The sequence below is a fragment of the Heloderma suspectum genome, chromosome 6 (assembly GCF_057233095.1).
Source record: "Heloderma suspectum isolate Gila_16-S chromosome 6, 16-S_ref, whole genome shotgun sequence".
Taxonomy (NCBI): Eukaryota; Metazoa; Chordata; class Lepidosauria; order Squamata; family Helodermatidae; genus Heloderma; species Heloderma suspectum.
The window spans coordinates 96,905,022-96,919,981 of record NC_139463.1 but is presented as its reverse complement, the minus strand read 5'-3'; the positions used below and the strand labels follow the sequence as shown (position 1 = coordinate 96,919,981).

The 14,960-nt window shown below is 49.1% G+C and overlaps 1 protein-coding gene across 4 annotated transcripts; it reads left to right on the top strand.

Annotated features, from left to right (window-relative positions):
• Nucleotides 1-879: 879 nt before the first annotated feature.
• On the top strand, nucleotides 880-13,181 carry SPNS1 (SPNS lysolipid transporter 1, lysophospholipid). 4 transcript variants are annotated; one of them, XM_084805339.1, is made up of 13 exons: nucleotides 880-1,079; nucleotides 1,937-2,241; nucleotides 2,475-2,540; nucleotides 2,686-2,822; nucleotides 3,381-3,532; nucleotides 3,777-3,843; nucleotides 4,045-4,187; nucleotides 6,194-6,352; nucleotides 7,081-7,270; nucleotides 7,480-7,545; nucleotides 8,490-8,588; nucleotides 9,891-10,062; nucleotides 10,981-13,181. In XM_084805339.1, exons 1-13 carry the CDS (start codon nucleotides 949-951, stop codon nucleotides 11,073-11,075), a joined length of 1,782 nt encoding a protein of 593 aa, XP_084661465.1. In that variant the 5' UTR covers nucleotides 880-948; the 3' UTR covers nucleotides 11,076-13,181. The 4 variants fall into 4 exon arrangements, with proteins under 4 accessions (XP_084661465.1, XP_084661466.1, XP_084661467.1 ...); XM_084805340.1 differs by having other exon boundaries at nucleotides 10,873-11,276; XM_084805341.1 differs by lacking the exon at nucleotides 880-1,079 and adding an exon at nucleotides 1,557-1,617.
• The last annotated feature ends 1,779 nt before the right edge of the window (nucleotides 13,182-14,960 follow it).

Here is a 14,960-nt window from a genome sequence, read left to right as displayed (position 1 = left end):
TTCTCTACCTACTCTACCCCTCCTAAAGGCCCCCACACAAACCCCACTAGCTAGATGTTGCTTCTTCCATCCCCAAACCGTATCTGGCTGCTCTCAGTTCATTCCTTCCGTAACGTCAGAATCCTCGCACATACAGGGCCCTCCCACCTTTCGCTCATTCTCTGGCAAACTATGAACCCTACGTTACCTGGGTTAAATTTAACAATGAAAACACATACATTAATATAACATGCATATATTAAGAGTACAACTCCCAGCTGCCTGGGAGATGCTGGGAGTTGTAGTCCAACACACCCGGAGGCCACCAGATTGTGGGAAGCTGCTCTAGAAACTGCCGCCAGGCGTCTTGGTTGTTTATAGTGGTGACTGTAGCCATGAAATTAAAAGACGCTTGCTCCTTGGGAGGAAAGCTATGGCCAACCTAGACAGCATAGTAAGAAGCAGAGACATCACCTTGCCGACAAAGGTCCGTCTAATCAAAGCTATGGTTTTCCCAGTAGTAATGTATGGCTGTGAGAGCTGGACTATAAGGAAGGCTGAGTGCCGAAGAATTGATGCTTTCGAACTGTGGTGCTGGAGAAGACTTTTACGAGTCCCCTGGACTGCAAGGAGGTCAAATCAGTCCATCCTAAAGGAAATCAACCCTGAGTGCTCATTGGAAGGACAGATAATGAAGGTGAAGCTCCAATATTTTGGCCACCTAATGCGAAGAGAAAACTCTCTGGAAAAGACCCTGATGCTGGGAAAGACTGAAGGCAAAAGGAGAAGGGGACGGCAGAGGATGAGATGGCTAGATAGCATCACCGATGCAATGAATATGGACTTGAGCACGCTCCGGGAGAGAGCGCAGGACAGGAAGGCCTGGCGTGCTATGGTCCATGGGGTCACGAAGAGTCGGACACGACTGAACGACTGAACAACAACAACAACAATGGCCGTTACCAGACTATGACATTCAAGATGGTGACTGAGGAGGCATTGTTACCCCGGAGAGCGGGGGAGAGAAAGAAAGACAGGCCACAGATTGGTTTCAGTTGCGAAGAGGAGAGGATGACTGTAGTGGTTATGGGGAGAAATGTGTAGGTAACGCTTTGACATGTGTCGGACAGCGCACTAGTTGCCATGGAAATAGTGCGGTGGTGGTGGTGGTGGTTGTAAATGGCGCTGGGTGTACTGGCGCTTGTCGCGTAGAGCCTGGCTGGGGGAAAGGGAGCACAGTCAGCAATGCGCTGATAACCATGACAACGAACGAGGAGGAGGAGAAGGGGCGGTTGCCCAAAGCCCGATAGAATGCGTGAGGGCGAGAAGAGCCTAACTGGTAACCTTGGCAACCCAGCAAGAGACACACACGCTCTCGCTCTCGTTCTCGCTCTCTCCTCTCGTGTCCTCTGATGGCCGGGGAGTTCCCATTGGCCGCTTTGTTGGCCTTGAGGCATGAGGCGGAAGAGAACGCGCTGCGGACTGGTCGACCCGGTCGCTATGGCGCCCAAGGCCGCCGCTCAGACGGTGGCGGAAAAGGCGGGGGAAAACGAGCAAAGGAATCATGTGACAGACACGGGCTTAAAAGGGAGGGGGCACCCCTCACGTGATCTTTCCCGGCTCCTCCGCAGAGACCGGGTACGTTTGCCGAGGGACGATTTGTGATGGGGGGCGGGGGGGGGGGGAGGTTGCAGGGCAATTGCAGCCTTAGGATGGGGCCACCCTTCAGCTTTTGTCGCTGTTGGCCGGAGGCTGTGGTAAACAGGGCCTGCGCTCCCCGTGAGATGCCTGGGGCGCCATTCATCCTGAGCTTTGTTTACATGAAGGGAGCGAGAGCCTGCTTTTGAGGGCTGGGTGTATTTTTGCCCTTCCCTTTCCGTCTGACCTGCTCTCAACCCAGCTAGGCTGCTTGGCCACTGTTTCACCAGGCATTCATATTAAGGATTCTCCTCCACAGGAATTGGAAAGTGTTGAACCCACACTGCTCCGCACTCCCTTTGTCTCTCATTTGGGATCCTCCCAGTGGGCCCTCCTTGCCCCCCGCCATGGCATCCCAGTGGCAACCCTACATTGATACGGCCCCCATCCTGGCCCAGGCAGATGACACCGAGGAAGAGGAAAAGGAGGGTCTTCAAGCAGGGGACAAAGGGGAAGAAGAGGTACAGGCCCTCACAGGGATTTCCTCTAAACATGCTGTTCTCATTGTGGGGGTCCTTTTCCTTATCAACCTGCTGAACTACATGGACCGCTTCACTGTGGCTGGTAAGAACTTTTGGAGTGGTGTGGGTTAGTAACTGGAAATTGTGGTTTCTCTTCCCAGCTGTGTGGGTTGGGTGGGGACATAACATTTATAGCAAGGAAGAATTATCCTCCACCTGCCCCCATTGATCACTAGTTTTGATTACACAGTTATGATCCTGATCGTTTGTGTTAAGGGTGAGGGTACCTTATCTCATCTCCTCAATGGTGACTCTGATCCTCTCGCCCTTTATCAGGCGTTCTTCCTGACATTGAGAAGTTTTTTAACATTGATGACAGCAAATCTGGACTCCTACAGACGGGTGAGGAGCTAGGAGATTGGGTTTGGTCCTCTCTCTTTTTTCACCCCACCCTGCAAGTGCATTGAAAGGACAGTGCTTATTGGAGTGGGGGTAGAGTGTAGCCATTTGAATGATTAGTTCTCATAATAGTTTTCTCTCCTGGCAGTTTTTATTAGCAGTTACATGGTATTGGCACCAATTTTCGGTTACCTAGGGGATCGCTATAATCGCAAATACCTGATGTGTGTCGGGATCTTCTTCTGGTCGATTGTGACTCTGGCGAGCAGCTATATCCCTAAGGAGGTATTTTTTACGTTGGGGGATGCCGGGGGGAGGTTCTGGGTAGCTCAGAAGATTCTGTGGGCAAGTTGCCCCATTGACATGGGGAGAACTTTTGAGTTTTGGATAAGCCTATCTTCTGCTCCCCCAACCCAGGCTCATGTGGCAGAGGAGGTCTGGTACTGCTACCTTCTGGGGCAGTGAATGCTCCCAGCTTTGCCTTGAAGGCCTTCCTCCCTTTGCAGATGAGTTCTTCATTTAACTGAGCTCTCCAAATTCAAAAAAATGAATAACCAAAACCATTCGTAAGTTTTCCTGTCTGATTGCCCGGAGGAGATTCTGACTTGTCATGGGCAATCAGAAAAGTGGCTATTTATAAAGGGCATCTGAACATGGCTTGAACCTATTTAACTTATGGCTCCCAACCAAGGAATCCTAGGAACTGTAATTCGGAGAAGAGGCTTTGGAGTATTTAATAAAGAACTCCTGACACATGCACATGGTTGCAACACTCAAGGTGGGATGTTTCAGGCTTGTAGCACAGATGTATCCTGAGGTGTTTGTCTGTTTCCTCCACTGTAGTGGTTCTCATTGTTGCTACTGACACGAGGTCTAGTGGGTGTCGGAGAGGCTAGCTACTCAACCATCGCCCCCACCATTATCGCTGATCTGTTCCTGGGTGAACGGCGTTCCCGCATGCTTAGCATCTTCTACTTTGCCATACCTGTGGGCAGGTGCGAACACGCTGTCCTCTCTGTGGTGAGGGTGGGGTGGGTATCCTCAGTTACTGGTGGGTTTTGTCTGGTAATGCTTGTTTATTGTAAGTCATGATGGAACTGTCAGAGCCAAATACGCATATTCATAAATTGTAGAATAAATTGTCACAGTGTTTAAAGCTAAGCAAGTGTTAATTTGCTCTGGTAGAGGTTGGAGAGTCTGCTGGATGGGGTCTAATTGCTCTCTCTTTTTCCTCTCCAGTGGACTGGGCTACATTGTGGGATCAAAGGTGAAAGACTTGGCTGGTGACTGGCACTGGGCTCTGCGAGTAAGTAGGGTGGAGATACAGTTGCATTGGTCAATGTCTGTGGACTTTTGATCGTATTACATTTTTAAAAATTTCTCTTTGGGAACCCCCTTTTTGCCAAATGGCTGTGCACTGCCCACCCTCCACCCACATAGGTTTTTATTTTCCTCTTGTTCAGGATGCCTCTCAGTGAACTCTCCTCTTCCATATTCTCCCCTATAGGTGACTCCGGGCCTGGGGGCATTGGTTTTGGTGCTGCTGATAACTGTGGTGCGTGAGCCACCTCGGGGGGCTGTGGAGACATGCTCTGATGCCCCCCTGCAAAATACTTCATGGGCAGCTGACCTGCGGGCCCTGAGCCGCAAGTGAGTAACAAATGAGAACCAGTGTGGTATAGTGGTTAGAGTGTTGGTTGGGACTTGGGAGATCCAGGTTCTAGTGCCCACTTGACCATGAAGCTTACTGGGTGAGTTTGGGCCAGTCACTGACTCTCAGCCTACCCTACCTCACAGGGTTTTTCTGAGGACAAAAATGGAAAGGAAGAGGACCATGCAAGCCGCTTTGGGCTGCTTGGAGGAAAGGCAGGATATAAATCTGATAAATAATATAGGAGAGGTTGAATTTGCTGCCACTATGTGGATCTCACCCTTCTACTTTGCATTGATCTGGAATCAATGGAACCAGGGCTAGATTATTCCAGATCAGTGCAGATATTCTCAGTGGGTGATAACCAAAGCAGCCTTGTATTTAGCAACTTGCCTGGTTGCCATATGTGAGCAGGAATTCCATGCAAGTGCGTGAGAGGGCTGGGGAGAGATCAGTCTGCCCCTCTGATAGTTCACTTGGTTTCTGAGCTAGCCATGGAGAAAAGAAAGCCTCTTTCTCCATGAACAGCATGGAAATGCAAAGGCTGGCGGAGGAGGGATGGAGCACTGTGCTTCTCCTCCACCAGTTCACCTGGTGGAAGGCTGTTTTTTTGTACAACCAAGAAGTGAGAAGCCTGTGTTTCCATGTGGGCCATGGAGGATAGGGTTTTCCTGTTCCACAGCCAGCATGGAAACACAAGTTGCTAGCCTCATAGCAGGCTAGTTAATTTAAAAAAGCAGACTAGTAACTTGTGGGCTCTTACAAGGCTCAGCTAAAGGGCAACAAAGAGCCCTTTAGAGCCAAATAAGAGCCAAATAAGCTGCTTAGGGAAATGTGTGGAATCTCTCTTCTGGGGCCAGCAGCTTTCAAAGCGAGACTGATAGGCACCCATCCAGAGAGCTTTATGCCAGTGTTTTTCCAGCTGTGTTCCAGGGAACCTTCAGGATCTCCACTGAAAGGGTCAGTCATGGAGAACAAGTTTCCCTGAAGGATACCTTGACCACTGTTATCAGTTAACCCCTGCAATTCCCAGGGCCTTTGGGTGTGTTCTAGGATGTTCTCTCAGATCACATGAGTTCAAACAGACCTGGCCCAAACCCTGTATGTGCCATCAAACATACTGCAGAATCCTCCGCAACACAAGAGAGGCAACAAGTCAGTGCGGAAACTGTTCCTTGAAGGCAGAAAGTTCTGAAAACTGTTGCTTTAGGCTTAGGGTTGTGGTGAACAACCTTCTTGGTAACTGTGCCATTTGAACTTCCTCTGTATGAGAAAGTGACACCCTGTGTACTGTGTTTCATAAACAGCCCCCAGGACAGTCCCTTGGTGGGGGTTTTGCCTCTACCCCATTGAGCTGGAGAGCAGATAGCCCTGCAGTGTGGAGAGACAGGCAGGTATGGCAGAGTGAGGGCTGCTAGACTTTGGGTCCTGTCTGGGCATGTCTAGCTTTCCTTGTTTCTTGTGCCATTCCTGCTGCAGGTTGGCCACACATGGCCTAAAATACCATCGTGGGACAGCTGTGTGATTCTATAGCAGCCTTCCCTAACGTGGTGCTCTCCAGATGTTTTGGACAACTGCTGCCAAGATTCCTGACCATTGGCTATGCTGGTTGGGGCTGATGGCAGTTGAAGTTCACAACTTCTGGAGGGCACCAGTTTGGGGAAGGCTGTGTTAAGGGCTGGTTCACCCTTGGGTGTATGCAGTTTGATCCTCCTATATTTAAAGTCTGGCAGCTGTGTAAACCAGCTCCATTTTAGAGCATTATGTGCAAGGTGATAGGAGCGTTCTGTCTGGGGCAGAAGATCTGTGATGGCTCAGATGACAACTGTGTTATCACTTGATGTTGCAATCACCAACTGCCTGCATGAACCAGCCCTAAGGTGTCATGTTTTGAATGGCGGGGGAGTGGGGGGGGAAGGGTTTGGGTGTAGGAATCTTTAGGGCTATAATCAATCTCTCTCTCTCTCTCTCTCTCTCTCTCTCTCTCTCTCTCTCTGACTGGCAGCCGGAGTTTTGTGCTCTCATCACTAGGCTTCACAGCTGTGGCCTTCGTAACAGGTTGCTTGGCTTTGTGGGCACCTGCATTCCTGTACCGCTCTCGCCTGGCCAGCGGAAGCTTGCAACCATGCCCTCCAGGGGAAGTTTGCCGTGATGACTCTGACAGGTGAGCTAGCAAGTGGGCAGGACCTTTGATTGTGGCCACCAGCCCTGCTCTCTCTTGTGGAACATCTGGCTCAGTATTCTTATCTGTGAACTCTGGTAGCTAAGAGGCTGAGCCACAAATTGGGAAGCTCCCCAGTCTTGAATCTTGCCCTTGCCTGAAACTCACCAGGTGCCCCTAGGCATGCCGTTGTGCCTCAGCCTCCCATCTCCAGCGTGTAGGCGATAGTAATGCACTACTGGACTGGGTTCTTGTAAGGCAGGGCTGCAGGACTTCATTCAGCCTGATGGCTGAGTTCCATCTCGAAGAAGCTTTCAAAGGCTGCATCCCAGGGGTGGGTGGGGCCGAAGGCAAAAGGGACCAGGACAAATGCAAAAGGGATAGGGACAAAATTGCCAGAAATACCAGCCTATTGTAGCTTAATGGTCTTACTGCTGGTAATCAAGCATTTCAACCTTTTTAGAATTGGGGGCGGGGGACTGCACAAAAGCCAGGAAATTCCTAAATGATAGGTGGTCAGGAGAAAGGGGATGGGCCAAGGGAAGAGGGTGGGGTCTTCTGGGTAACCCTAGATGGCCAGATTGGGATCCCTCGAGGGCCGGATTTGGCGCTCGGGCCTGAGGCACTGAACCCCTGTTGAAGGCTGATTGCAAGATACCATTTGTGAAATGCCTCAAAGGCTTCCTAACATGCCATATAAACATACATGCTATGTATTCCCTTCTCCACAGCCTCACCTTTGGTATTATCACTTGTGTGACTGGTGTGCTGGGTGTTACTGCTGGGGTGGAGATTTCCCGGCGCTGGCAGCGCACCAATCCCCGTGCTGACCCCCTGGTGTGTGCATTCGGGCTGCTTGTCTCTGCCCCCTTCCTGTTCATGGCGGTGGTGTGCGCACGGCAGAGCATCGTTGCCACTTACGTGAGTTTGCCTGTCTCCCTGCCTTTCACCTGTGCCTGTGGTGCAATCCTTGGGGCTGCCGGCTTCCTGTGGCAATTCCCACGGTGGTACCTTGTCCTCTCTCGGCATAATGTGTGCTTTTAAACAGCGTTGGACTCTTTTAAAGAAAAGCGGCAAAGTCAAGTTTTAGAATTAAAGTGTTTTTCTCCACTTCCCCCCTCCTCTTGTAGATATGTATTTTCATCGGTGAGACCTTCCTCTCCCTCAACTGGGCCATAGTAGCTGATATCCTTCTGGTGAGAATGTGGGGAAAGGGGGAGCATGCAAAATTTGCGTAACTTGTTACAGTTGTATAATTATGCCATTCTCTGCTCTTCTTCCCAACTATTGGTAATTGGAGAGAATCAGCCTGGATGGGTGAGCCCTTGAGTAACAGCCACATCATGTCTTGGGGCTTTAATGGACACACCATTGTAGGTCTTTGTTAAAATTTTCAAAGAGCAGCAGAATTCTGCCGAGAACTGACTAGATAGCCTTGGCAACCCAGTGATCCTCCACCTCCATTGCCTTCTCTCTCCATTCCCACATCTGTGAAACAATAATATGGCTGGCCTTAGGGAGCAGTTACAAGGATTGCTGAGAGTGCATACAAAGTGTGCTGGGCTACAATAAAAATTTTCATCCTCATCAACATGCATTTGTTGACATATTTCAGAGGAACAGCTGTGTTAGTCTGTTGTGCCAAAACCAACAGTTCAGCATAGTTTAGTTTACTGAGCAATCACATACACTGACAGCGAGCAGAAAGGAGATCGGGAACTATAGGAAGACGTCAGATTGTTCTGCAGTAGATCAGTAAGGATTTCGGATTGCCAATAGTTTAACAATAGCTTGTACAATTTCAAGTAAAAAAACTAAAATGATCTGCCTTGTTCTAATTGCTTATCTTTCAACCTCTGTATTCCTTGCCTGTAAAATATGAGTACTGATTGGCTCTGTTTGGCCACCTCTTTGTGCAGCTCGGCCAGGCCACTTCTGTGTGTAGAATATCTCGGCATGTGGCTCATTGGGTAAAGTAGGTCATTGGCTTTGCCCCCGAAACATCATGATGCATCTGTCCCTGCCCTGGAGAAGCTCCTACCCACTTAGTCACTGCAGCAAACAGACATTGTGGGGCCTTTGTCTTCCCATCACCCCCAGCCTCAAGCCCTAGTCAAAATCAGCTTTATCCTTCTTACAGTATGTTGTCATCCCTACACGCCGTTCTACAGCTGAAGCTTTCCAGATCCTGCTGTCCCATCTCTTGGGTGATGCTGGGAGCCCTTACCTCATTGGCCTGGTAAGCACTTGGGCAGGACTTGGAATGTTGTGGAGATGCTCTTGCTTGCCTTTCTGAAGCTCATCCATCCATCCCGCCCCTCATCCTTTCCTCTGCCACCAGCTGAGGTGCATCAGCCTGAGCAGATAAAAGGCCCTCTGAGCCACCTAGGCCACTTGTGCCTCTAGTCACAAAGATGGATCCAGCAGCGCTCCCCAGCTATGGTCCTGATCCTTTAGGGGAAGTGCAGCACTCTCCAGAGCAAGATGAGAAGCAGAGAACAAATCACGGCAAGCCCAATCGTTTTCTGGATGTACAGTGGGTTGCTCTGCAGACAATCAACCCGCTGTGGCTTATTCGCAAGGGTGGCTTAGCATGTTGTGTGAATCCAGCCTCTGTTTGTGGGTGGTTTGTCTGGTTAAGGGGTTCATCCTGCTCTGGAGGGGTTGTGCTCCCACTAAAGGATCAGGACCATAGTTTGGGGGTGCTCTTGGGTCCATCGTTGTCACTAGAGGCACAAGTGGCCTTGGTGGTTCAGAGGGCCTTTTGTCAGCTCAGGCTGATACACCACCTACGAGAGGGCCTTGCAGCAGTGATGCACGCTCCAGTAACCTCCTGTTTGGATTATTGCCATGCGATATTCACGGGGCTGCTTTTGAAAGCAGTCTGGAAGCTTCAGTTAGTCCAGAGTAGGGCGACTAGAAAGTTAGCTGTGATTGGCCGAACCTTCACCACCTGCACCAGCTGTCCGTCCTTTTTGGGGCCTAGTGCAAAGTGCTGGTTTTAACCTTCAAAGCCCTACATGGCTTGAGGCCAGGTTACTTGAACGCACATCTCCTCCCATATCTAGCTACCTGGGCCCAAAGTTCATCATCTGGGGCTCTCCTCCAGGTGCCCCTGCCAAATCAGGTGAGGCCGGTGGCTGCAAGAGAGGGCCTTTTCAATGGTTGTTCCCCATCTGTGGAATGCTCTTCCCAGAGAGGCTCGCCTGGCACCTACATTATTGTCTTTTTGGTGCCAGGTGAAGACCATTTTATTATCCCCAGCATTTTAAGAACTGTGATTAGTGCTTTTCGATCTTAATACTATTTTCTGCTGCTAATTTTTTTTACTTTGGTTTTTGTGCTGCGCTGTGATTATACTTTGTTGCTGGTTTTATCATGTGCTGTTCTTAGCATTGTCTATTTTATATCTTACGTTTTAAATTTAAGCAAGTACCACCCATTTCCAGGTCCAGTGGGTTTCCTGTGGGCTCTGCTTCTGTGCTTAGCTTCTGGGCATTGCATCAGGTTTCCATGGCCTTTCGCTTTATCTCTGCTCCAGATCAGTGACACAATCCAAAGCGATCGCTCCCCGTCGTTTCTGTCGCACTACCGAAGCCTGGAATACGCACTCATGGTCTGCGCCTTTGTGGGAGTGATTGGTGGCGGCTTCTTCCTAGCCACGGCTTGCTTCATCCAGGCAGACCGTAAGCGCACGGAGCTGTATGTACAAGGTAAAGCCTCCTCCCTCCACCAGCTGCATAGAGTAGAGGAGTAAGGTCCAAGAATCTTGGCTTAGAGCTGCTGCACCAAACGTGCACCGCAATAGCAAAAATGGTGGCCCAGGCTTCTGGCCTGCGTGGTAGTGGCTGTGCACTGTAGGGAAGCCACTCATTTACTGTGGTGTGGTGGAATTTACCCAGGGAAGGAGAAGGAGGACCTGCTGCAATAGGACTGTTGTGGTATTTATGGGCACCAGAAAAGAAGGGTGGGGGGAGGCAGTACCAAAAAAGCAAAGAGATGAGGTGAACCTCAAGCCGGTCCTCAGTGAATAAATTGCCCAATATGTTTTTGTCAGGAGTGATAATTGATATTGATCACCACGTTTGAAAGCATCTTTCTGACTAAGAACACCTCACAGTTGTTGCCTCTGGTCAAAACCTTCTGGGTAATTTAATCACATGAGTAATCTCTCAGCAGCTGTTTGAAGTTCACCTCGTCTCTTGTGCTTTTGCAGCTACTTGGGAGCAGCCCTTACAGCAATTTCCAGGTAACCGGTGGCATATGTTCTTCTTAAGACTGCCAGGTGTGTGCCAGTGTATGTAAAGGAGTGTACATGGCTGTGTAGGAGGTCAGGGGAGTACAGCTGGGGAAGCAGTCTCTGTGGCCTCAGAGCCGTGGCTGGGGCAAGCCCATCAGGAAGAGGAAAAGGAGCCAGGAAATCACTTGAACCACCTTCTCCTGACTTAGAAGCTGACGCAGTCTCTTTGGGCACTGCCGGTTCCCCTGAACTCTGACACTGACGCGTTCCTTTCCTTCTCCAGGGCAGCTCCAGGAGTCCTCCAAACGCGAAGATCACATTGTGGTTCCTCAGCGCGGGCGATCGACAAAAGTCCCTGTCTCCAGCTGACGCGCTCCTTTTCTCTCTCTAGGGCAGCTCCAGGAGTCATCCGAACGTGAAGATCGTATTGTGGTTCCTCAGCGTGGGCGATCGACAAAAGTCCCTGTCTCCAGCGTCCTGATCTGAAGCCCACTTCCCCACTCTACTCCTTTAATCTGGGAAAGGAGAATGGACTTTTGCGCTCAGCTGCTAAGGAGATAAGGACTCTTTCAATGGACCTAGGCGGGGTGTGGGGCAGGCACCAGCGGCACAGTCTTGTGGATGGCAGGGGAAAGTCACACTTTGGTTGTATTTCAGATTTTTATAAAGCACTAACTTTGTTCAGTGTTATGTGGCATTTTTCTGATGAATGGGATGAGATGGCAAAACCACTCCTTGTCACTTCCCCCTACTTTGAGTGGTTTTATCTTAATTTATTATTATTATTTTGTCATGAAGCTCAAGATATGTGTATATGAGGTTCCCAGGCAGTCTCCCATCCAGGCGCTGACCAGATCTGGACCTGCTTAACTTCAGGAAGGTTGCTGCCACATGTTTCTGCCAGATGAGGTCTTGGGAAGGTCCTTGGTTTGTAAAGTCAGGGGGAAATGTTGGGGGTTATTGCCTTGTGTGTTATTGGCGTCGTCTTCCTCTGAAGTGTTGAGAATGTGCCTAACCAGAGGTTGAGTATAGTAGAAAACGTTTTTGTTGGAGATCAGAGGATTTCTTGCTTCCGACTGTGACACAGGCACGCAATCTGCTTGTTAAATCTTCTGGCTCAATGATTCACAGCTAGTGGACATTGGAACCCTTGTGCTGAAGAGTAGTGTGCCGCAGCAATATCCCGTGCTTGGACGAGGGGTGGGTGCTTTTGCACTTGCAAGTCATCACTTGTTGCTGTGACCCGTTGAGTGGAGGACATGCATAAAATCATAGAATAGTAGGGTTGGAAGGGGCCTACAAGGCCATTGAGTCCAACCCCCTGCTCAACGCAGGAATCCAAGTCAGAGCATCCCTGACAGATGGCTGTCCAGCCTCATCTTGAATGCCTCCAGTGTGGGAGAGCCCACCACCTCCCTAGGGAATTGGTTCCATTGTCATATTGCTCGAACAGTCAGGAAGTTTTTCCTGATGTTCAGCCGGAATCTGGCTTCCTGTAACTTGAGCCCATTATTCTATGTCCTGCATTCTGGTATGATCGAGAAGAGATCCTGGCCTTCCTCTCTGTGATAGCCTTTCAAGGACTTGAAGAGCGCTATCACATCTCCCCTCAGTCTTGTCTTCTCAAGGCTAAACATGCCCAGTTCTTTCCGTCTCTCCTCATAGGGCTTTGTTTCCAGTCCCCTGACCATCTTTGCCCTCCTCTGAGCCCTCTCCAGTTTGTCTGCATCCTCTTTAAAGTGTGGTGCCCAGAACTGGACACAGTACTCACTGTGTGTGAACTCTGCCTGACTGCAAGGTTGGAATGAATCTTGGGTGACCCTGCAGGCATCTGGATGAACTGGTTTGACTGGCTTGCTTGATTTGTCAGCTGGAATTGCCTTGATGTGATGTGACTTTTCCTTTTTTGTTTTCAGCTTGTGGCACAACAGAATGTAAAATTTAGATGGCTTCCATAGTAACATTCCAGAGGGATAGCCATTTGTTTTTTCTGCAGCAGACTAAATGTCTTGTGGCACCTTAACTTGTATTAATTAGCATAAGGTTACAGGGGCCAAATGCAGGACTGATGTTTGTATATATCTGTATAAAATCAAGTGTTTTTGTATAAAATCAAGTGTATAAAATCAACACACACTCACATGAGTAGAGAGGGGGAAAATACATCAGAAGGTGGCTGCTGCTGTAAATGGCCACTGTGCTTATCTTCATACACTCAAAGACAGATACAAAAATGTTACTGACTCAGTATCAGGTTTCCCTAATCTGGTGCCCTCCAGGTGTTTTGGACTTCAATTGCCATTGGCCCCAGCTAGCATGGCCAATGCTTGGGAATTGCAGTCCAAAACATCTGGAGGACACCAGGTTGGGAAAAATTGCTTTACCTCTTGTGGCCATTTAGTTCTACAGTTTACTATTTTCCCCTGTCTACCTACGTACGTGTGTGTGTGTGAGTGTGAGAGAGAGAGAGAGAGATTTTTATTTTATTTATTATAGTATATTAAAAAGCTGAGGATATCTCTTCATGCATCTGAAGAAGTGGGCTCTGGACCCGGAAAGCTTATGCTGCAATAAATTAGTAAATTTTTGAGGAGCCTTTATTGAATTAGATGTGTTTCTTTCTCTAGGGTTTTAGAGGTGGGAGGATCTTGCCCCATAGGACAGGATTAGAGATGGTGAACTTTGGGTTCCTTCTGTCTATACAACATGAGCCGTGCATATTCTTCAATGCAAAGATTTAGTACTGGGAACAGAGTTTTAGCCTCCCGAGAGCCTCTGCTTTCGTTTGTTTTGTCCGTAAAGCATGTTTCTAGTCCTCGTGGTGGCAAAGATGAGCTTGGAAAACATACACAGCAGTACTTGCTGAAACCTTAACAGAGTTTCTGGTGATTGGGTTTTTGGGGTTCAGTCCCTTCTGGAGCCCCATGGGTAGCAGAAACAAATGCATGCTGAACAAGCACATACATGATAATTTGTGTTAGCCATTCCAGTCCAAATTTGTGTCTTGCTTAATGCAGAATTTGACTTGCTTTAACATGGTTGCTTTGTTAATCATCTGTTAGCACTGAACTCCTCTTTCTGTTTGGAGAGATGGCCCTCATGGCTGCTGCCCTAAGCTTGGGAGCCAATGTCAGCTTAAGAGCTGAGGTGTATAGGATGACACGTGTGCCTACTATTCCCTGAAAAATGAACTGTGATCTTCGTATCTTGGTGGTTTCAATGAGGCAAAGAAAGGAAGTGTGCAGAGCAGGAGGAGGTGTGAATCACCCTTGCTGTGGGGGAAAGGAGGAAACCCCCATGGGCTCATTGCAGGAGTGGGGAGACACGGTTAGTCAGAGCGATGCTCTTTAGATCTTCAGCTCAGCCCCCTATGTCTTGGGCGGGGCGGGGGGAGGCAAGGGGGGGCACTTATCTGTAGCTAAGCGTGACTTTCGCTGCTCAGCACCTCAGTGGAATGAGAGGGGCATGTCGGTTTCTCACTTGCAGGATTTATTTCATATAATCAGCAGAAGTGCTCTGTGCTTTTCCTGGACTGTACCATTTTTTTGTGGAGAGCAGGGGTATGATGCATGTTTGAAAACCTCCACGCACATAGCAAAAACAGCTGGTTGAGAAAAAGACTAGGCCAAACTCTTCTGCGAGCCATGCAAGATGTGACGAGACAGCTATTTTGTCCTCCCCAGCCACATATGAAGTGAATGTGGGTTGACATATGAAGGAGCGCATAGGGTGGGAAAAGGGGAGCAGCAAAGTAATGAGAAGGTGGGTTTCCCTTCCTTCCTCCATGTGCTCCTTTTCATTTAAAGCAGCCTCCCCCAACCTGGTACCATCCAGGTAGTTTGGACTGCAATTCCCATCATTCCCAGCCAGCATAGCCAATGGAGTTACAGTCCAACACATCTGAAGGGCACCAAGTTGGGAAGGCTGATGAAAATCAAGTGCACAGGAGGTACATCTCCAGATGTCTTGGGCTTCGTCTCCCAGCATTCCTGACCTTTGGCCATGCTGGCAGGGGCTTCTGGGAGTCGAAATCCAAAACAACTGGAGATCTGCCTTCTGCCCACCCCGATCTAAAGAATAGACCCACCCCACCCTGTTGAGTATTCATGAACAGAGCAGGTGCATGAATAAAATGCACATTGCTTCCCCCGTTGCATCTACTTTAACCCTGATAATGCTGTTTTTTGTTTTTTGGAGGGGGGGGGGCGGTATTGAAATGTGCCGAAGTCCCTCCCCCACCTGAAATGGTACAGTCCAGGGAAAGCTTTACTACTTGATTTTACTGTTCTTACATCCATGCTGTCTCTGCAAATTTTTCTTCTCCACATGAGCAAGATGCTCCCCTGGGTGCTGAGCCTCTTTTCCAGAAAA

What these genes read in the sequence shown, in the direction of transcription:
- SPNS1 (XM_084805339.1), top strand. Translation starts at nt 949, where the DNA reads ATGACATTCAAGATGGTGACTGAGGAGGCATTGTTACCCCGGAGAGCG. An exon ending in ACTGGCACTGGGCTCTGCGA is followed by an intron (nt 3,844 to 4,044) that starts GTAAGTAGGGTG and finishes TCTCCCCTATAG; the next exon opens with GTGACTCCGGGCCTGGGGGC. An exon ending in TAGTAGCTGATATCCTTCTG is followed by an intron (nt 7,546 to 8,489) that starts GTGAGAATGTGG and finishes TCCTTCTTACAG; the next exon opens with TATGTTGTCATCCCTACACG.